This window comes from Myotis daubentonii, chromosome 12, assembly GCF_963259705.1.
Source record: "Myotis daubentonii chromosome 12, mMyoDau2.1, whole genome shotgun sequence".
In the NCBI taxonomy this organism is placed as follows: Eukaryota; Metazoa; Chordata; class Mammalia; order Chiroptera; family Vespertilionidae; genus Myotis; species Myotis daubentonii.
In genome coordinates, this window is record NC_081851.1 from 72,410,695 (window position 1) to 72,433,687 (window position 22,993).

A 22,993-nucleotide genomic window follows, 5' to 3' on the forward strand; every position below is an offset into this window, starting at 1 on the left:
AGGGAGGGAGGGAGGGAGGGAGGGAGGGAGGGAGGGAGGGAGGGAGGGAGGGAGGGAGGGAGAGGAGAGAGAGAGAGAGAGAGAGAGAGAGAGAGAGAGAGAGAGAGAGAGTGTTTAATGCAGATGGAAAAAAGCCAGTAGACAGTTATTTAACACCTCTGAGCCTCTGTTTTCTGTGTAAAATTAGGCTCCTCGGTACCTGCTTTTGAGGGTATTACAGATAACAAATGTAAATAACCTAGTGCAGTGTCTGAAACATAGAGTCACTGTGATTGTTAGCATTGTTGATGTTCTTCTTACTATGATTTGTTTCAGAGTGAATCAAAGAATTTGAGGTGGGTTTAACCGGGGGTGGGTGGATATAGAGGACAAGATAAGGGGACATTTGTGATCAGTGATGTTCATTTTGATTCATGACTTGGAGATAACTTGGGATTTTTCTTTCTTCACTAGTAACAAAATGCATTTGGTCTCTACCACCAAAACGGAATTGATTCCACCTCTAAAGGAGAACAGAAATTCCTGGTCAACTTGCAAGCCTTTCTTTACTGGCCTGAACTACTGTACCACAGGCACTTACTCCAACACCAGTTCCTACTCTCCTCTGACTGGAGACACCAGGTCAGTCATGCTCAATGTCCCGCCCAGCATCTGCATACCTTCTACATTATGACCACATAGCAGGGCAACGGAAAAAAATGCCACGTATTGTAGGCCTGTTTCACAAGCCTCAGGGATTTGCACCATCTAGTAATTATTTAAAACAGTGGTCCTCTACCCAGCACACCTGAAGGTTATACAAATTCCTACCTAAACTTTGAGTCTAGGACTGGGTTCTTCCATAGGAGGGAAGCGAGTGGCAGTATTGGAAGGTGAGGAGTCATGAACACTGAGGGAAGTCTTAGCTCAAAAAATAAATAGCCAAGTTGATTTTTTCATACTACCCCGAGGGACCTACACCCATTGCCATTGAGAATCACTCCTTTAAAAGCACCTCTTTGGCCCTGGTCGGTGTGGTCAGTAGTTGGAACATCAACCTGCGAACCGGAGGATTGTGGGTTCGATTCCCTGTCAACGCACAAGTGGAAGGCCACCAATGGATGTGTCTCTATCATATTGATATTTCTCCGTTTCTTCTCTCCCTCTCCCTCTCCCTCTCCCTCTCCCTCTCCCTTTCTCTCTCTCTCTCTCTCTCTCTCTCTCTCTCTCTCTCTCTCTCTCTCTCTATCTCTATCTCTATCTCTATCTCTATCTCTCTCCCCCCCCCTCCACTCAATCAAAAAAAATCAATGGAAAAAATATCCTTACTCCTTGGGTGAGGATTAAATAAATAAATTTATAATTAAGTAGTAAAAGTATCTCTTTGTAGAAGGTGCCCCCTCTTTCTCCTTATGCATTAGATGAGGGGATCACAGCACAGATTGTGATTTTCTTCTGACTCTGTTTCTGAGCCTCCAGATACATTGGGGTGGCCTTTCCTGGAGTCCATTGTTATCCAAAGCCCTCACCTTGCTTAAAAGCAACTTGTCTTCAACCCCCTACCCCACTTCCACTGCTTGGTCTCATCTTTGCTGACACAACCAGCAACTCCTGCTGCTCTGCTTGTCCAGAAACCCTGGGAATCCTGGGTTTTGTCCTTGCCTTGGGCTCTTGGAGGGACTGAAAGGGACCATAAAGCTCACCACTAGTGAAGGAGAAGAGTCAATGTTAAAAAAGGACCATGTTTTTGTTGCTATTGAGGCTAAGTTGCTTTGTTGACGTTCTCATTGTCATAAAAAGCTCTAACATCATTCACTCTATGCATTGTACCATCTTCAGATATGAACTGGAACTGCAGCCCACGGGAGAAGTGGAGCAGTATTCTGCCAGCGCAATCTACAATCTCCAGAAAGAGGGCGAGGCCCGGGTGGACACACTGGAGTTTGTAGCTCGGGCAGAAGGTAAGTATCCAGAAAAGGGCTCTTCCATCTCTGCCCTCAGTCTCAGGTCCAGAACTCACAAGGAGGACATCTTCAAGTTAATGTGTATAACAAATAGGTACTGAGTGCCTGATATGTGCCAGGCCTATTCTTAGAGCTGAGGCTAGAACAGTAAACAGTGGAGATGGTTTCTACCCTCATGGAGTTTATAGTAACCTAGAGGCCCAGTGCATGAAAATTCATGCACTTGGGGGGTGGGGGTGAGGGGTCCCCTCAGCCCAGCCTGCGCCCTCTTGAAGTCCAGGACCCCTCGAGGGATGTCCATCTGCTGGCTTAAACTCACTCTCTGGGGGATCAGGCCTAAGCTGACGGTCAGACATCCCCTCTGACAGCCCATGAGCCCTCAGGGGATGTTTGACTGATGGCTTAGGCCCACTCCCTGCGGGGAGCGGCCTAAGCTGCAGTTGGACATCCTTAGCACTGCCATGGAGGTGGGAGAGGCTCCCGCCACTGCTGCTGCGCTCGCAGCTGTCAGCCCAGCTTGTGGCTGAGTGGAGCTCCCCCTGTGGGAGTGCACTGACCACCAGGGGGCAGCTCCTGCATTGAGCATCTGCCCCCTGGTGGTCAGTGCACACCACAGCAACCAGTCGTTCTGGTCATTCTGCTGTTACGGTCAATTTGCATATTACCCTTTTATTATATAGGATAACCAAAGTAAATATTGAGAATGTCCAGATTGGTGCTGAGGAGAAAAATAGGACATAGAGGAGTCCAAAGAATCTTGGGAGTAGGAAGAGACGGGAAGGCAGTGCCATTTCGAATGATACAGCCTCTCCACTAGAGGGAGCATAAAAGAGAGACTTGAAGGAAGTAATGAGATAAGCCATATGGAAAGCTTTACAAGCTGAGGAGCCAGCAAGTACAAAGGCCCTGTGGCAGGTGTATGGCTGCTATGGTTGAGGAAAAGGAAGGAAGCCAGTATGACTGAAGCAGAGAGATTAGGGAGGAAATGGTAGGAGATGAGGTCAGAATGAAAGGGGAGGTGGAGAAAGAATAGCCCTGTAGGTTTCGGTAAGGACATTGGCTTTTATTAAGTGAAATAAGAGGCCACAGGAGAGTTTTCACGATTTGATTTATGTTTATGTTGAGGAAAGGCTCTAGGGGCACAAAGGCAGAGAAATTAGTATGTAGGCTATGGCAGTAATCCAAGCCAAAGGTGGTGGGGCTTTGGATTAGAGCAGTGGCCTAGGAGATCTGAGATGTGATTGGATTCTGGCCATATTTTTAAGACTAGACTGACAAGATTTGCTGATATAGTGGGTGTTGAGTGTAAGGAAAAAAGGGATCTGACGACTGTAAATTTTTTTGGCTAGTGCAACTGAATAATGGAGATGCCATTTACTGAGCTAGGAAAGGCCACTAGAGAAGCATTTTAGGAGATGGGGCAAATTTAGATGTTCACTTCCAAAGATTTTTTTTAGGTAGGAATAGTGTGTTCCAAAATTAAACTAGGAAAACAAATCCACAGGGTGCCTGCTAAAAAATAATATGTCATGTAACAGTTTTACAAAAGACATAAAATGGGTAAACCTCTGAATTGAAGGAAATATGAAACCTTGTTATAAAGAAAGAAGGAGTCAGGGAGGAAAGAAGGTGAGGGAGGGACAAGGAACCAGGGAGGGTGTCATCATTGGAGAGTCATATAGAGGTGTCCCATATGCCTGACACAGAAGGACCTTGAGCCCTTACCGTTCCCTGAACATGCTGCGTGTTTCCCACAGCAGGTCCTCTGTATTTCGGGTTCCCTCTACCTGGAATGCTCTCCCCCCAGAATGTACCATGGCTCCACCATTCTCTTCATTCAATTCTCTGCCCAATTATCCCCTTATCAGGGAGAACTTCCCTGACCACCACACATGAAATAGCACCTCTTATATCCCTTTCTCACTTTACTGTCATATCCAGTTGCAGTTTATTTATACTATTTACCATCTGACGTAAATAACTACTTGTTCATTATCTGTATTCCCACACCAGGATGTGAGCTCCATGAAGGCAAGAACCCCACCCCCCACCGCCAAGAGCAGTGCCTAGCACATGATATATATTTGCAGATTGAACAAGTACATGAGCACCACTGAGTTAAAAAATTAGGGTAAAATCCCGCAGTGTTTCCTCATTTAAACCCATAGAGTACTTGGTCGTTTCTCTACCCTTTTCTCTCTCTCCTTCCCAAACAAAGCTTCTGAATACACGTTTTAATCATCTTTTGCATTCTTGCAGGTGTAAAGCAGACCGAGGCCACCATGACAATCAAATATAACCGGCAGACTATGACTTTGACCAGTGAAACGCAAATTCCAGATTTTGGCATTGACCTTGGGACGGTCCTCAGAGTTAGTGATGAATCTGCTGAGGAAAAAACATCTTACAAACTCACCCTGGACATTCAGAACAAGAAAATCACTGAGGTCGCCTTCACAGGCCACATGAGGTAAGGAAGGCTTGGGGTGATCTACTTGGAGCTGCTGGCCCTCGTGGCTCTTTCCTGTCTTCCTTTGCAGCTCTAAAGCTGACCAGACCAATCATTCATTCCCGGTCTATAGTCCAAGGGGCAGAGCCCTTAAGATTCTCACCCTCTGCACATGTCCAGTTAGACTTTTTTGCCATTTACTGGGCACTTACAATTCATCAGGCAATGTGATGGGTGTTTTAAAGAAATCATCTCAGTTCTTATAATAAACTCCAAGGTAGGTACAAGTTTTCTTGTTTTGTATATAAGGAGACAGTAGCTCAGAGGGGTTAGATACTTCGGCCAAGACAATAGAGCTAGCAGATGTTAAAGCAGCATTCAAACAGTTTCTGAAAACCTTCTTTTTCTCCCGTATCTCCCTGGAAAGTCCTGAATTTGTGCTGAAGTTGACGGTAGAAGTTAATGAGCTTGATCTCTGGAAATTTCTCTGAGCCATCCATGTATTTCATTTTTATCACCACAAGTCGAACTTCTGTTTAATTTTGCGTATCTCCTTGGAATGGACAAAGTCATTGATGTCAATTGATTTTCTTCCCAATAGTTATGACAAGAAGGAAGAAGCCAACATCAAAGGTGTTCTTTCTGTACCCCGTTTGCAAGCAGAAGCCAGAAGTGAAACCCTTGCCCAGTGGTCCCCTACAAAACTGCTCCTCCAAATGGACTCATCTGCTACAGCATATGGCTCAACAATTTCCAAGAAGTTGGCATGGCGTTATGGTGAGTACCTCTTCCCCATGAGAGCCCTTCTGAGAACACTCTGGACTTGAGTGCAGTGTTGCGAGCCATTGGTTAGAAGCTGACCTGATACCATTGACAACTATTTCACATGTGTGTTTTCAGATGAAGAGAAGATTGAATTTGAATGGAACGCAGGCACCGATGTGGATACCAAAAAAGCAGCTTCCAGTTTCCCCGTGGATCTGTCTGATTATCCTAAAAGCTTGCATATGTATACCAACAGACTCTTGGATCACAGAGTTCCTAAAACAGACATGACTTTCCGGCACATGGGTTCCAAATTAATGGTTGTAAGTACAAATCAGTCAATAAATGCATGGTTATAAGTGCTAATTACATGCTCAACTCTGAGTTAGGTGAAGGAGGGGATCCAAAGATGGATATGGCATGCTTCCTGCCCCCAGGGAATTTTCTGGGGAGAAAAGAAGCATGCACATGGTTAGCGCCCCCCGCCCTGCTCCCGTTACCCAAGGCTGTAGATGATAAGTAAAAAATGAATATACTAGTAAACAGAAAAGTTTGCCAAGACCAAAGGAAGTGTCAGTACACTGGCTAGGAGTCTTACTATGTTATGTGTTCCTTTAATAAAATACAGGAAGTGATCCATGACAAACAAAAATTTATAATTTTCTATAATTTATTTTTTAACTCTCAGTGCATCATCCTGTTTAGTGATTGATCTGTCAAATATGGATTATCACCTAATGTTAATTGCACTTTGAGGCCTTTCTATGCTCACTGCTCTGAAAATGTCTATTATGTTGTAGGCAACAAACACGTGGTTTCAGAAAGCATTCGCAAGTCTTCCTTATACCCAGAATTTGCAAGAATACCTAAAACAGTTGAACCTCCAGAAGATGGCACTGCCAGAGTTCCACATTCCAGAGAACCTCTTCTTGAAAAGGTATAAAAAAAAAACAGAAAATTTTCTTTTTTCCATTTTTTAAATTATTTTTCTTTATTTTAAATATATTTTTATTGATTTCAGAGAGAAAGGAAGGAGAGAGAGAGAGACATAAACATCAATGATGAGAGAGAATCATTAATCTGCCATCTCTTGCATGCCTCCTACCAGGGACTGAGTCCGCAACCCGGGCATGTGCCCTTAACCAGAATCAAACCTGGGATCCTTCAGTCCGCAGGCCAATGCTCTATCCACTGAGCCAAACCAGCTAGGGCCATTTTTTATTATTGACAGTACTACAGATGTCTCTCTTTATCCCTCTTAGCCTCCCCCCACCCCCAGCTCCTGTCCTACCCTAGGCCTTTACCACACTATTGTCTGTATCTACGGGTTATGCATGTATGCATATAAGTTCTTTGGTTAATCTCTTCCCATCCTCCTCCCCCTCTGATATCTGTCAGTTTGTTCCATGCTTCAATACCTCTGGACCTATTTTGTTCCTCCGTTTATTTTGTTCATTCGATTCCACATATAAGTGAGATCATGTGATACTTGTCATTGACTGGTTATTTCACTTAGCATAATACTCTCCAGGTCCCTCCATGCTGTCCCAAAGGTTAAAAGATCCTTCTTTCTTTTCTTTTTTTTATAGCCACATAGTATTCCATTGTGTAAATGTATCACAGCTTTTTAATCCACTCATCTATTGATGGGCACTTGGACTGTTTCCAGATCTTAGCTATTTATTGTAAATAGAAAAATTTCTTGAACCACACAAAGTAAATGGAAGATTTTACTTAGCATGATTTAGACTCTAATTCACATTTTTAAGGAAAATAATTTAAGCACTTTAAGGAGATTAATAACTGAAGCATCAACACTGTGGCATTTTTGCATTATTAAACATGAGGTCAGAATGTGAATGCCAATCCAGTCAGAAAGAAGCTTAGCAATCGTTGAGGATTCTAGTACTTTCACCCTAATATATTTTATTCACTACAACCTAAACTTGAAAGCCATTCAGTTTTCCTCCATTATAAGTGAATTCCCCCTTTGTTCAGGATCAGGATGTACTCATAATTGGTTGACTGTGAAGAATTCAAGAGTGTCTAGCAGAATTGCTGACTATAAGTTTGCCGTTGAGCTCAGAAGGGAAGGAGCAGTCACTGAACACTGAAGAGAGGCAGTATTCCGAGAGAGTATTTCACTTTAGCAATACGGCTTCATCCTCATAGGGAAGTCAGATTCCCAATTTCTCGGGCCACCTTTATATTTACGGAAATGCACGTAATGCTTTGCTTTATTTCATGGACATAAAATTAAAAATCTGAGTATGAGCTGTATAGGCAATAGTCTTTCCTAGATCGACTCGTCTCTGTATGATCTCCAGGGTTAAGAAAACAAAGGGCCTGTGTCACATGGGCCTTTCCATAGTGCGTGGCTGAGTTGCAGAGTTCTTGATGTCTGATTGTGGACATTATCTTTGTTCTTTATTTCAGTGATGGCCGGGTCAAATACACCTTCAACAAGAACAGTGTGAAAATTGAGATTCCTTTGCCTTTGGGTGGCAAATCCTCCAAAGATCTAAAGATGTTGGAGACTATTCGGACACCAGTCATTAGCTTGCCATTTCTGGGATTCTACCAGCCTCCTCAAGAGTTCCAACTCCCCAGTTTTACCATTCCCAAGTTGTATGAATTGTGGGTGCCTCACTTGGGTGTTCTTGACCTCTCCACAAATATCTACAGCAACTTGTACAACTGGTCCGCCTCCTACACTGGCGGCAACACCAGCACAGACCACTTTAGCCTTCAGGCTCGGTACCACATGAAGGCTGACTCTGCAGTTGACCTGCTGTCCTACAGTGTACAAGGTGGGTCATACTTGGGTAGAGGGTGCACAGGGATAATTTATTGCAGGTTCTGATGGGATAGCCTCCTACAGGGAGAAAAAGACTTAGGCTTTTTACAAATATTTTTCTTGTTACTTGGATGTCTATTCAATTATTCATTCATTTATTCAACCAGTAAAAATATTTATTAAACATATAAAATATACTAAGTAGTCTACTAGGCAGTAACAGAGAAAACAGGTAAACTGGCAATTAAAATTCACTGTAAGAGGTACTATGATAGGGTATCATGTATAAGAATAAGGTACAGAGGAAGCACTTAATAACGAAACCCAGCAATGTCGTTAGTGGTCAGGGAAGTCTTCCTGTGGGAATACTTATTGCTATCAGATTCTATCCTTATAGTAGAGATGGAGGAGACTGTTACACAATTGACCCAGATCAATGGGGTTTTATTATTGAAAGTCTGACAACACAGAAATTGTTCTGGAAATGTATAGCCTAATTTAACCCGTGTGATTTAATTTTTGTGTTAGGTTCTGGAGAAACAACATACGACCACAGGAATACATTCACGTTATCATGCGGTGGATCCCTACACCACAAACTTCTGGATTCGAATGTCAAATTCAGCCATGTAGAAAAGATGGGAAACAATCCAGCCTCCAAGGGTTTGCTAACATTCGATGCATCTAGTCCCTGGGGACCACAGATGTCCGCTTCCGTGCACCTGGACTCCAAACAGAAGGAGCACTTGTACATCAAGGAAGTCAAGATTGATGGGCAGTTCAGAGTCTCCTCATTCTATGCTAACGGTGCATATGGCCTGTCTTATGAAAAGGATCCTGCCTCTGGCCAGCGAACCGGAGAGTCCAACCTGAGGTTTAACTCCACCTACCTCCAGGGCACTAATCAGATAATAGGAAGATATGAAGATGGAACATTCTCCCTCACCTCCAGCTCAGATCTGCAAGATGGCATCATTAAAAATACTGCTTCCCTGAAATATGAGAACTACGAGCTGACTGTGAAATCTGACACCAACGGGCAGTATGAGGACTTTACCACTTCTAACAAAGTAGAACTGGCCTTCTCTACACAAAAGGCATCGCTGAGTTCTGTGTATCAGGCTGACTACAAGTCACTGAGGTTCTTCACCCAGCTTTCTGGATCCATGAATTCTCATGGTCTTGAACTAAACGCTGAAATCTTGGGCACTGACAAAATTAATACTGGTGCTCACAAAGCAACACTAAGGATTGCCCGAGATGGAATGTCTACCAGCGCAACGACCAACTTGAAGTATAGTCCCCTGATGTTGGAGAATGAGCTGAATGCAGCCCTTGGGCTCTCTGGGGCATCTGTGAAATTAACAACAAATGGTCGCTTCAGGGAGCACAATGCAAAATTCAGTCTAGATGGAAAAGCTGCCCTCACGGAGGTGTCACTGGGAAGTGCCTATCAGGCCATGATTCTGGGTGTCGACAGCAAAAATATTTTCAACTTCAAAATTAACCAGGAGGGACTTAAGCTTTCAAATGACATGATGGGCTCATATGCTGAAATGAAACTCCACCACATACACAGTCTGAACATGGCAGGGTTATCACTAGACTTCTCTTCAAAACTGGACAACATTTATAGCTCCGACAAGTCATATAAGCAAACGTTTAATTTACAACTACAGCCCTATTCTCTTGTAACTACTTTAAACAATGACCTGGAATTCAATGATCTGGATCTGACCAACCATGCGAAATTACGGCTAGAACCCCTGAAGCTGAATGTGGGTGGGAACATAAAGGGAGCCTACCGAAATGATGAAATAAAACACATCTACACCCTTTCTTACGCAGACCTGTCAGCAAGCTATAAAGCAGACACCGTAGCTAAAGTGCAGAACACAGAGTTCAGCCATCGGCTCAGCACAAACATCGCCGGGCTAGCTTCCACCACTGACATCAGTACAAGCTACAACTCGGACTCACTGCATTTCAGCAACGTTTTCCACTCTGTGATGGCCCCGTTTACAGTGACCGTTGATGTACATACAAACAGCAACGGGAAACTGGTTCTCTGGGGAGAACACACTGGGCAACTGTACAGCAAATTCCTCTTGAAAGCAGAACCTCTGGCCCTAACCTTCTCTCATGATTACAAAGGATCCACCAGTCACCATCTCATGTCCAAAAGGAGCGTCAGCACTGCTCTTGATAACAAAGTCGGCGCCCTGCTCACTCCAGCTGAACAGACAGCCACCTGGAAACTTAAGACCCAGGTGAACAAAAATGAATACACCCAGGAGTTTGATGCTTACAATACCAAAGACAAAGTCGGTATGGACCTTACTGGGCGCGCCCTGGCTGACCTCACCATGCTAGACTCCCCGATTGAAGTGCCATTTTTAGTCCGAGATCCTGTCAATGTAATCGATGCTTTGGAGATAAAGGATACTATTGACCAGCCCCAGGAATTCACTATGGTTGCTTCTGTAAAATATGACAAGAACCAAGATGTCCACACCATCAACCTCCCATTCTTTAACCTCCTGCCAGAACATTTTGAGAAGAGTCGAATAATAATTATAACTGCATTGGAAGCCATACAGAGAGAATTGAAACTTATCGATATTGATCAGTTCGTGATGAACTACAGAGCAGCCTTGGACAAATTCTCAGAGAAAGTTAATGTCCAGCTGAATGAAGTCAACTGGGAGACACAAGTTTCAAGAGCCAAGGAGAAACTGACTGCTTTCATAAAAACTTATGGAATTACAGAAAATGATCTAAAAATGGCACTGTACAATGCCCAAATCAACTTTAATGAAACACTATCTCAACTACAAACATATGTGATACAAGTTGATCAGTATATTAAAGATAATTATGATGTTAAAGCAGCTATTGCTAAGATTATTGATCTAATCATTGAAAAATTGAACATTCTTGATGAACATTACCGTATCCGTGTAACTTTAGTAAACGTAATCCATTCTTTACATTTATTTATTGAAAAGATTGATTTTAACAAAGTGGGAAGTAATACAGTGTCTTGGATTCAAAATGTGACTGATGAAAAATTGCAACAGCTCAAGACACAAATTCAGAATTTTGACATGCAGCACCTTGCAGAAAAGTTAAAACAACAGATTGAAGCTATTGATGTCAGAGTGCTTTTAGATCAGTTGAGGGCTGCAATTTCATTTCAAAAAATAAAGCAAATGATTGAACATGTCAAAAACTATGTCGGAAAGCTCATTGAAGATTTTGAAATAACTGAGAAAATCAATGCTTTTAGAACCATGGTTCACAAGCTAATTAATAGGTATAAAATAGAGCAGCACATCCAGATTTTAATGGATAAATCAATACAGTTGGCCCAAAAATATAAGTTGAAGGAGACTCTTCAGAAGTTGGGCAATGCCTTAAAACAAGTTGGGATAAAAGATCACTTTGAGAAATTGGTTGGGTTTATTGATGATGCTGTCACTCAGCTTAAAGCACTGTCTTTTAAAAATTTCATTGAAGAAGTAAACAGATTCCTTGACATGTTGATAAATAAATTAAGATCATTTGATTACCACCAGTTCATAGATGAGACCAATAACAAAATCCATGAGGTGACTCAGAGAATCAATGAGGAAATCCAGGCTCTGGACCTTCCACAGAAAGCTGAAGCACTAAAACTGTTTGTGGACGACATCAAGGCTGCGGTCTCTGTCCATCTGAAAAACCTAAACAGCACCAAAATAACTTTATTCATTGATTGGTTACAGGAGGCTTTAAGGTCACCATCTTTAAATCACATGAAAGCCAAATTCCATGAGACCCTAGAAGATATACGAGACCAAATGTATCAGATGGACCTTCAACAGAACCTTCAGCAATACTTGCCCCTAGTAGGCCAAATTTACAACACAATTGTTACTTATATTTCTGACTTGTGGAGTCTTGCTGTTAAGAACCTCACTGACTTTGCAGAAGAGTATTCTATGCAAGACTGGGCTGAAAATCTGAAAGCACTGGTAGAACAAGGGTTCACTGTTCCTGAAATCCAAACCATCTTTGTGACCATACCTTCCTTTGAAGTCAGTCTCCGGGCCCTTCAGGAAGCTACGTATCAGACTCCTGAGTTCATAGTTCCCCTGACAGATTTGAAGGTTCCATCAGTTCAGATAAATTTCAAAAAGTTAGAAGATATAAAAGTCCCATCCAGGTTTTCCACACCAGAATTTACTGTCCTCAACACCTTCCACATTCCTTCCTTCACAGTTGACTTGGTAGAAATAAAAGCAAAGATCATCAGAATCATTGACCAGATGCTGAACAGTGAACTGCAGTGGCCAGTTCCAGAAGTATACCTGAAGGATCTGATGGACACAGACACCATTCTTGCTAGAATCACTCTGCCAGACTTCCATGTATCAGAAATCACAATTCCAGAATTCGTAATCCCAAAGCTTGACCTTAAAGCTTTTCAAATTCCTGACCTTCACATACCAGAATTCCAGCTTCCCCAAATCTCACAGACAATTGAAGTACCTACTTTCGGCAAGCTGCATAGCGTTTTGAAAATCCAATCTCCCCTTTTCACGTTAGATGCGAATGCTGACATTCACAATGTAACAACATCCGTGAATGAGGCAGGGGTTACAGCTTCCATCACTGCCAAAGGACACTCCAAATTCGAAGTTCTCAAATTTGATCTTCAAGCAAATGCACAACTTTCGTACCCTAAGATGAAACCACTTGTTCTGAAGGAATCCGTGAGTTTCTCCAGCAAGTACCTGAACACAGAGCATAAGAGCGAAGTGCTATTTTTTGAAAATACTTTTGAGGGGAAATCAAACACAGTGGCAGGTTTGCAAACAGAAAAAAATACAATGGAGCTTAGTAATGGTGTGCTAATCAAGATAAACAATCAGATTACCCTGGACAGCAACACAAAGTACTTTCACAAATTGAACATCCCCAAATTGGATTTCTCCAGTCAGGCTGACCTACACGATGAAATCAAGACCCTGTGGGACTCTGAAAAGATAGCATGGACTTCTTCTGGGAGAGCATCATGGAAATTGGCCTGCCCCAAATTCTCAGATGAGGGAACACGTGAATCACAAATTAGCTTCACTATGAGAGGACTCCTCACTTCCTTTGAATTTTCTAATAAGATCAATAGCAAACACCTGAGAGTAAACCAAACCTTGGCTTATGAATCTGGCTTTCTCAACCATTATCAATTGGAAATCCAGTCACAAGTTGAATCCCAGCATGTGGGCCACAGTATTCTTACTGCTAAAGGCACAGCACAGCTTAGTGAAAGGAAGGTAGAGGTAACTGGCAACCATGATGCTCAATTAAATGGAAAAGTTAGTGGAAATTTGAAAAATTCTCTTTTCTTTTCAGCAATTCCATTTGAGATTACTGCATCCACAAACAATGAAGGAAATCTGAAAGTTATTTTTCCATTAAAATTGACAGGGAAAATAGACTTCCTGAATAATTATGCACTGTTCCTGAGCCCCAATGCCCAGCAAGCAAGTTGGCAAGCCAGTGCCAGGTTCAATCAGTATAAGTACAATCAAAATTTCTCTGCTGGAAACAATGAGAACAGCACCGACGCCCATATAGGAATAAGTGGAGAAGCCAACCTGGATTTCCTAAACAGTCCTTTAACAATTCCTGAAATGACTCTACCTTATACAGGATTCAAAATTCCCCAGGTGAAAGATTTCTCCTTATGGGAAAAAACGGGCTTGAAGGAATTCTTGAAAACAACAAAGCAATCATTTGATTTAAGTGTAAAGGCTCAGTATAAGAAAAACAAAGACAAACATTCCATCCCAATTCCTTTGGACGTATTTTATGTGTTTATCAATCAGAACATCAATTCCTTCAACAGGCATTTTGAGAAAGTCAGAGGCAAGGCATTAAATCTTTTTACCAAATCCTATAATGAAGCAAAAAATAAGCTTAATAAGTATATGGTTGAAAAATCTCTGAACAAGGAACCCATGACCCTTCAAATTCCTGGATATACTATTCCAGTAGTCAACACTGAACTATCTCCATTCACAGCAAAGATGTGGACATTCGGCTTTGAGATCAGCACCCCCAACCTCACCACCCCAGATTCTGGCTTCTATGTGCCCTCCTATGCAATAGTCCTGCCATCTCTAGAGCTGCCAGCCCTTAATGTCCCTAGGAATTTTCTCAAGTTTTCTCTTCCAGAATTGAAGGTATTAAGTATCCCAAACATTTTAATTCCAGCCATGGGCAATATTACCTATGATTTTTCCTTTAAATCAAGTGTCATTACACTGAATACAAATGTTGGACTTTATAACCAATCAGATATTGTTGCTCACTTCCTTTCTTCCTCCTCTTCAGTTATTGATGCACTGCAGTACAAATTAGAGGGCTCCTCGAGTTTGACAAGGAAAAGAGGGTTGAAGTTAGCCACAGCTTTGTCTCTGAGTAACAAATATGTGGAAGGCAATCATGATAGTACCATTAGCTTAACCAAGAAAACCATGGAAGCTTCAGTGACAACAACAGCAAACGTTCAAATTCCAATTCTGAGGATGAATTTCAAGCAGGAACTGAATGGCAATACCAAGTCAAAACCTACTGTCTCTTCTTCCATTGAATTAAAGTATGATTTCAATTCCACCAAACTGTACTCTACTGCTACAGGGACAGTCAACCACAAATTCAGCTTAGAAAGCCTCACTTCTTACTTTTCCATTGAATTATCTAACAAAGGAGATATCAAGGGTTCAGTCCTTTCACGGGAATATTCAGGAATGATTGCCAGTGAGGTCAGCACTTATTTAAATTCCAAGGGGACTCGGTCTTCAGTGAAGCTACAAGGGGCTTCCAAAGTTGATAGACTCTGGAACCTTGAAGTAAAAGAAAGCTTTGCTGGAGAAGCCTCTCTCCAACGCATTTATGCCACCTGGGAACACAACACCAAAAACAACGTTCAGCTACTATACCCCTTAACATCTGGAGAGCATTCAGGCAAAGCCACCCTGGAACTCTCCCCATGGAAAATGTCAGCCCTTGCTCAGGTCCATGCAAGTCAGCTCAGTTCCTTCCTTGATCTCAATCACCTTGGTCAGGAAATGTCCCTGAATGTCAACCCTGAGAACCAGAAGGCCAGCTGGAAAGGTGAGGTCCAGGTTCACTCCTTGTCTCTCCAGAATGACGTACAACTCTCCAATGACCAAGACGAAACACGCCTTGACATTGCAGGTTCCTTAGAAGGGTACCTGAAGTTCCTCGACAGCATTGCCCTACCTGTTTATGACAAGACTTTATGGGAATTCTTTAAGCTGGATGTAACCACCAGTAAGGATAGGAAACAGTCTTTCCATGCTTCAACAGCCCTTGTATACACCAAAAACCCCAAGGGCTATACTTTCTCTGTCCCTGTGCAAGAACTGGCTGATAAATTTGTTATTCCTGGACTGAGGCTAAATAATCTGAACTCGGTTCTTCTCACACCTGCATTCCAAGTCCCATTTACAGATCTCCAGGTTCCATCCTACACACTTGACTTCAGTGAAATTAAGATCTACAAGAAGCTAAGTACTTCACCATTTTCCCTCAATGTACCAGCACTACCCAAAGTGAAATTCCCCGAAGTTGATGTGTTAACCAAGTATTCTGGACCAGAAGACTCCTCAGTTCCCTTTTTTGAGATAACTGTGCCTGGATTTCAGTTAACTATGCCCCAGTTTACGTACCCAAACAGTATTTCTGTTGGTGCTACTGTTTTGGATCTAAATGAGATGGCCGGCAAGATTGCAGACTTCAGATTGCCAAACATCACTGTGCCTGATCAGACTATTGAGATTCCTTCCATTAAGTTCTCTATACCTTCTGGGATTTACATCCCTTCCTTTGGAGCACTGACGGCACGTTTTGGAGTGGCCTCTCCCTTGTATAATGCTACTTGGAATGCTGGCTTGAAAAACAAAGAAGATCATGTTGAAGCATACCTGGATTCCACCTGTAGCTCAATTATACAGTTCCTGAAATATGACCTTAAAGGTAAGGAAATGTCCCGACTCCTCCTATATAAGAATTCTATAAGTTATATGTTTTCAGGGGGAGTTGTGAATCAATAATGATGTATTTATATATGACTAGAGGCAAATTTAAAAGAAGAGATTCATCTATACCGACATGTAGCATCCTGTAGAAACCTACTGACATTTAAGAAGAACATGTTCAAAGAAAATAGAATTTTCTGTAATGACTTAAGACTGATAATGTCTCCTATTTTTTTAAAATGTGGCTGCATGTTTCAAATATATGTGTGTGTGTGGGGGGGTGTATTTACCATTTGAGTTAAGATAGATTTATCCTGTTTTTCACAGTGAAAATGTCTGTGTCCTACAGTTATTAATCAAATGAAAAATCTCTCCTTTACAGGTATTGGAACATACAAGATTGAAGATGGCATGTTTGTCTATGAGGCTAAAGGAACATTTACACACCGTGACATCAGCGTGGAATATAAAGAAGATGCCAAATTACAAGAATATCCGTATAGAACTTTTATTGAAACTTAATCCCTTTTCAGATAATTGTGATTTTTGCCACCTTTGTACCCCTTTCATGACGGCTCATCTGCTTTTCTGCTTGCAGGGACTGGAAAGTAGAGGTCCGCCTGGACATCACCAGCCCCGTATTCACTGATGTCCATATACACTGCCATGCACATGAAAACGTCTTCTACTCAGCAGCCTCTCCAGCCATAGGCACGGTGGTCTTGGACTTGGGATCTGATAATACTACCATAACATACAATTTCTACTACCGCCCTCAGGTGAGTCCCACCTAATGGGGAGTAGAGATTTGGGGCAGATAAATATAATTCAGTACAAAGTGTTTTCTCAGGGCTTTCCCAGATTAGGTGAAACACAGCAATGAGCAGGTCTGGAAATATTACAATGCGTCTTTTATTGATTCTAATTATTAGACATACCTGTGACATCATTTCACCAGTTATTTTACTACTATTGGGCAAATATAGAAAGAGGAGGGTTATGGCTCACCACCTGAGGCATGAGCAAACTGTGCAATATGCTGCATACATTTCCAGACAGTGGCTTCTGGAGAATTTTCGGATGAGATGTCCCAGATTGGTCTCATTGTACTTTGCAAGCTCTCTAGGGTCAAGTCAAAGATGCCATTCAATTTCATAGACGAGAAGAAGCTATGAGATTCTATGACTAAAGTTTGTCATAGGCTTGGAAAAATGAATGGCTCCCGATGCTGGTATTCTAGATCTCTGCTGGATGGGCTCTGGACATTAACCTTTTTTGCTACTACTTTTTTTTCTCTGAATTAGTCTTTTCATGTCGGTATAGACGAGTCTCTTTCTCCTCTTTCTCTCCTCCCCCTGCTCCTCCTCTGATCTTCAGTCCTGGGAAGGCCTTAATGTTAAGTGTTACTGTGTATAAATGCCATGCATAATTTTATCCTTTCTGAGGCGCGTGATAAAGAGGAATTAACAACAGTAGACTTGTTTAACCATAAGACAAACACATGAACCGACATAAGAAAGATAAATTCCCTTGAGAATGTGAAAGACTCTCTGATCTTTACTTTCAACTGCTAATGAAGTTTTAGTGTAGTATATTATGTAATCAGGATAATTGAAAACATGTTCTTTTTATCCTTTTTTTTTTCTCGTTTTAGTCATCTCCAGATAAAAACCTCAGCATATTCAAAATTGAGTATAGGCACCCGTACTCTGAATCTAATGAGAAATTTCAGATCAAAGTTAACTGGGAAAAGGAAGCAGTGTCTCAATTGCTCAGTTCTCTAAAAGACAACGTGCCCAAGGCAACAGGGGCCCTTTATAACTATGTCAACAAGTGCCACCAGGAGTACACAGGACTTAATCTGAAAGAGGCCTCTTTAAAACTGAGAAGAGGTCTGCAGAACAAGGCTGAGGAGACCTACCAAGGAGCGCTGATTCTGATTGACAAGGTGGAAAAGACACTCGAACTCAAGAGGGTGGCCAGAGGCGCTGCTAGAACCTACCAGCTGTGGAATGACAAGGTCCAGATTCTGTACAAGGATCTGTTGGACCAGGAAGGCCACATCGATCTCCAGAGACTCCAAAATAAGGTGCTTAACATCCTAATAAATATTACTAGGGAATGCGAAACAATAGTCAGGCACGTGATTGCCTGGTTCATTGATTACCTGCAGCTCACAAGATTCCAGCTCCCAGGAAGAGCCAGCACGAACACTGCAGATGAACTCTCTACTTTGGTCATGAGGGGAGTAGGGAAGATACTGCTGCAGGTACATTCAAATATCCATAATGGGTTAGAAATACTGTTTTCCTATGTCCAAGACCTGATGGAGAAATCCGAATTAATCAAGGACCTAAAGATTAAATTTCCTTTTGATTCAAGAAGTCTTCAACTAACAAATGTAACCTTGGAGTATGGGAAACGGTTGAACTCTTTCTCACAAATGGTCCAAAGGGCATTGAATGCCCTCAAATCAAACAAAACTACAGTAATACTAGGTGATCTCCAGAGATATTTAGAAGGTGTTTTCGAATACGTAAGAGAAGAAGTTAACCACTTAAAGATGAAGAGACTTACTGTTATCATTAAGAACATCAAACACGAGATCAAGCTCATCTTCGACAGTTGTATTCAATATGTTTCTCAATTCCTGAAAAAGAACCTAGACCTTGACTTCGATAAGTTACACGAACTTGTTCAAAACAAATTTCAAGAAGCGTCTGAAGAGTTAGAGCAGCTCCATCAGTACATAAAGGCTCTTCGCAAAGAATATCTTGATTCAAGTGTGGTCAGCTGGACACTGAAATATTATGAATTTGAAGAAAAGGTAATCAACCTGGTCAAGAAGTTAGTACATGCCCTGAAGTACTTCCATTCCAAATACATTGTCAATGCTGCTGGCATTGCTTCCCAACTCTCAAGTGAGGCTGAGCAATTAGTGCAGCAAGCAATCCAGAAATACCTTAGCATTCTTGTCGATGCCGATGGAAAAGGGAAAGAGAAGATTGTGGAGCTTTTTACCCGCGCTCAGAAAATAATTAAAAGCTGGACCACTGCAATGAAGGAAATCATTTCTGATTACCACCAGCAGTTCACAGATATCCTATGGAATTTTTCAGACCGACTCTTTATTTACTATGAAAAGTTCATCATTGCTGAGCCCGTAAGATTGATTGACCTGTCCATTCAAACATACCACATGTTTCTGAAATATATCACTGGGTTACTAAAAGAGCTGCAATCGACCACAGTCTATGACTTGAGCCGTTATCTAAAGATTGCTCCAGGAGAATTAACTATCACCTTCTAATTTGTGTAAAGCAATTCTCATTTATTCTTCTATTCCAATTAAGTTTCCATATAGTAGAAAAAAATCAAGCTGTATGCATTGATGTAATTATATGCTGAGCTGGTCCTGGAGCTGACTGTGAGCAGAAGCGCGTGGGAACTGGACCTGCACTGACGCTGGTGGCAGGTCTCTGAAGGTCTCTGAACTCTGGGAAACATATTTTTTTTTTGCAAGTTAAAGGAAATCAGTATCCGAATTATTTTGTTAAACTTGGGGGAGGGGAGGGAGAACAAATAAATGAATTCTTTATTATGTATCATCTCTCTCATATGGTTCATTCCTCTTGAAAGCAAAATGAGGGTTTTGATTCACTTGTCTGATGTTTCAAAACCCCCAGAAGAACACACTGTATTTAGAGCGACAAAGGGAAAAGGTAGAATTTGTGAAAGGAAATATTTTGCCACTTTAACTGATCTCAGGGATTGTATTTGCCAATTAGGAAGGAAAAGCAATTTGCAAAGTTTGTCACATAATTTGATCCCGAGGAGCATGTCATTTGTCCTCATGTACCCACACCCTTGCTCACCAACCCTCTGCCTCTGCCAGGCCAGGCCAGGCTCTCCGCTAGGCTCTGAGATAAACCAACCCCAGAGGTCTCCCAGAAGTCTCTCTCAGCCAGGATCCATTGAATGCAAAGTAAGGGTAGAAGAGAAGGCAGGGGGATATGAATTCCTCACATTCCTGGGATCCGCACATATTTATTCTCTTGAATGTTCTTATTTTTCCAAGTGTGATATCTAACAATCCCAAGTGTAATTAAGACCTGAGGATTTCTCTTGCCACATCCACTTACTTCAATCTCTGATTGTAAACATTGGAGAGGTCCCTTCAGAACATCCTAGCTGAGCTTTAGTAAGGGAAAGCGGCAAAGATCCTATGCAACACAACTTTCACTAATATCATTGGGAAAACTAAACATGGCTTTCCTTTCCATGGCACTGAAGAACAAAGGAAGGCTGTGTAACTTAGGAAGTTAGAGATCACCCCCAGGTCTTACATGAGTTCTGTTTGGAGAAGGCCCTTTGTATCCAAAAATGCCTTCCACCTCCACCATTCTTTCATAAAGCCTTCATATTCTCTTGGTGAAGCCCATTGTTAAAATGCACACATGTGCCCTGACCGGTTTGGCTCAGTGGATAGAGCGTCGGCCTGCGGACTGAAGGGTCCCAGGTTCGATTCTGGTCAGGGGCATGTGCCTTGGTTGCGGGCATGCCCCCAGTGGGTGGTGTCCAGGAGGCAGCTGATCAATGTTTCTCTCTCATCGGTGTTTCTAACTCTCTATCCCTCTCCCTTCCTCTCTGTAAAACATCAACAAAATATATTTTTAAAAAATGCACACCTGTTACCTAGGAAAGAAAACACGTTAGCCCATTGGGAACTTTGCAGAATTCTTCGGCCTGGAACTGAAGAACCAGAAAGCATCCTAGGAACTGGGATCCATGGCAGTGCATGGATCTGGTGCTCAAGAAAAGTCTATTGGATAATGACTCAATGGATAGATGTATAAGTGAATGAATGAATGAATAAATGAATGAATATATAAGGAGTTAGTTCCAAGTGTGAGAAAAGGGGGGAAATTAGGCCCAGATCCCAGAGTTTCTTGATGAGCTATGAGCAGCCAGAATCTACTGAATGTTCAAATTGAAAGGAGGCCTGGAGTTATGACTTAATTTGAAGGGCAAGGAGGAGTCCAAGGTTCCTGGTGCTCATATGATGCTATGTGTATCTGGGGCTGAAAGGGAAAAAAAATGACACAAATTTAAAATGATCATGTAATTACACAGCACCACCTTCCCAAGTCCCTGACTGATAACCCGTTATGAGGTGCTCCCGGCTGGCTTAGAATATCTTCATCACACTCAACAAAGTGGGAAGATGAAGGGGTCCTTGGGATGACTGGGGCTTCACTTGATCTCTTCCCTGGTCTTTGACCGTGCATCAGGATACTCCTCTGAGTCCAATTAATGGCTACATTCTTTACGTGCTTATAGCTTTGGGCAACCTAGTTCCCCTCTGTGAGACTCAGTTTTTGTATCTATAAAATGAGAATATCTATCCTGCCTGCCTTTAAGGGCCGTTCATGAACATTAGATGTGAAAAGGTTTGTAACTTTTAATGTAGAGAAGCAAAGTGCCATTTTTATCAGATCTTATTCTCTTTACTAAGAGAGAGAGAGAAAGAAAGAGAGAGAGGGAATCCAATGAAAGTTTTTGAGTGGGAGGGTGATATGAGTTGTGATTTATAAAAAACTGAAATGGCAACTCATGCAAGTGAACTATAAATGAATGAATCTTGATATGAGACTATGCCAGGGCCCAAGTAGAAGATGCTGAGTATTTTGACCAAGTCATAGATGCTGGGAATGGTGAGGAGGGTTTGGATACAAGAAGCATCATGAAGGCACAAGGGCTGATTGTTCAGAATAGAATGGACAAGTTCAAAAGCTGCCAGAAGTAGAGCTGCCTTGGTAAGTCTTTGGAGCCTAGAATGGGAGAGATAAGAAGAGCAAGGGTGAACATTGAATAAAGCAGACTTCAGAGTTATGAAATTTTGAAGCTGCATAACTTGAAGAGCTGTGGGCACCAATAGAAACAGGAGGGGTATGTTGGGGAGAGGGATATTTTTAGTGTAAGGCAGGGACTCAGAGACTCTCAGACCAAAAAAGGGACTGTGATGTCACATGGTGAGTTTCAAGTTTCAGTGTTATATCCAAGCAGAAATATCTAGCAGACTACTAAATTGGAAGTGTGGGCTAAAGAAACAATATCCAAAGGCATATTTTCACTGGGAATGCAGACTGGTGCAGCCACTGTGGAGAACAGTGTGGAGTTTCCTAAAAATGGAACTCCCATTTGACCCAGTGATCCCACTTCTAGGAATATATCCCAAGAAACCAGAAACACCAATCAGAAAGGATATATGCATCTCTATGTTCATAGCAGCACAATTCACCATAGCTAAGATTTGGAAACAGCCTAAGTGCCCATCAGCAGATGAGTGGATTAGAAAACTGTGGTACATCTACACAATGGAATACTACGCTGCAGTAAAAAAGAAGGAATTTTTACCATTTGCAACACCATGAATGGAACTGGAGAGCATTATGCTAAGTGAAATAAGCCAGTCAGAGAAAGATAAATATCACATGATCTCACTCATATATGGAATATAATGCACAATATAAACTGATGAACAAAAACAGATCCAGAGACAGAGAAGCATCAATCAAACCATCAAACCTCAAAGGGAAGGTGGGGAGGGTGGGGGCAAGGGGGAGAGATCAACCAAAGGACTTGTATGCATGCATATAAGCCTAACCAATGGACATAGACACCAGGGGAGTGAAGGTATGAGTGGGGGGTGAGGGAGGTAATGGGGGGATAAGGACACATATGTAATACCTTATAATTAGAAAAAATGATATTTGGGATATGATGGATTCAATAAAAGACATTATTCAAATTTTAAAAAATAAAATATCTGTTTTCTAAAAAATACTAAAAAAACACACAAAGAAATATTTAACCAATTATTGTATTGATTTGATGTTCTTATAAGTACCTTTACAAACTAAACAAGAAAACAGCTTTTCCTCTTGTACAGTTATTAATTGGCCAATTGTCCTGAGAGTCAGCCAAC

At 41.8% G+C, this 22,993-nt stretch overlaps 1 protein-coding gene across 2 annotated transcripts in view; it reads left to right on the plus strand.

Moving 5' to 3' along the window:
* APOB (apolipoprotein B) overlaps positions 1–19,610 on the plus strand; it is a 37,541-nt gene extending 17,931 nt beyond the window's left edge. For both annotated transcript variants that reach the window (XM_059660452.1, XM_059660453.1), the window contains exons 19-29: positions 454–621; positions 1,819–1,940; positions 4,203–4,413; positions 4,994–5,169; positions 5,293–5,480; positions 5,958–6,094; positions 7,594–7,967; positions 8,483–16,003; positions 16,388–16,502; positions 16,604–16,784; positions 17,660–19,610. In XM_059660452.1, coding sequence (XP_059516435.1) covers positions 454–621; positions 1,819–1,940; positions 4,203–4,413; positions 4,994–5,169; positions 5,293–5,480; positions 5,958–6,094; positions 7,594–7,967; positions 8,483–16,003; positions 16,388–16,502; positions 16,604–16,784; positions 17,660–19,315 — 10,849 coding nt within the window. In that variant the 3' untranslated portion in view covers positions 19,316–19,610. The remainder of the gene's footprint in view (positions 1–453; positions 622–1,818; positions 1,941–4,202; positions 4,414–4,993; positions 5,170–5,292; positions 5,481–5,957; positions 6,095–7,593; positions 7,968–8,482; positions 16,004–16,387; positions 16,503–16,603; positions 16,785–17,659) is intronic.
* Positions 19,611–22,993: the final 3,383 nt, after the last annotated feature.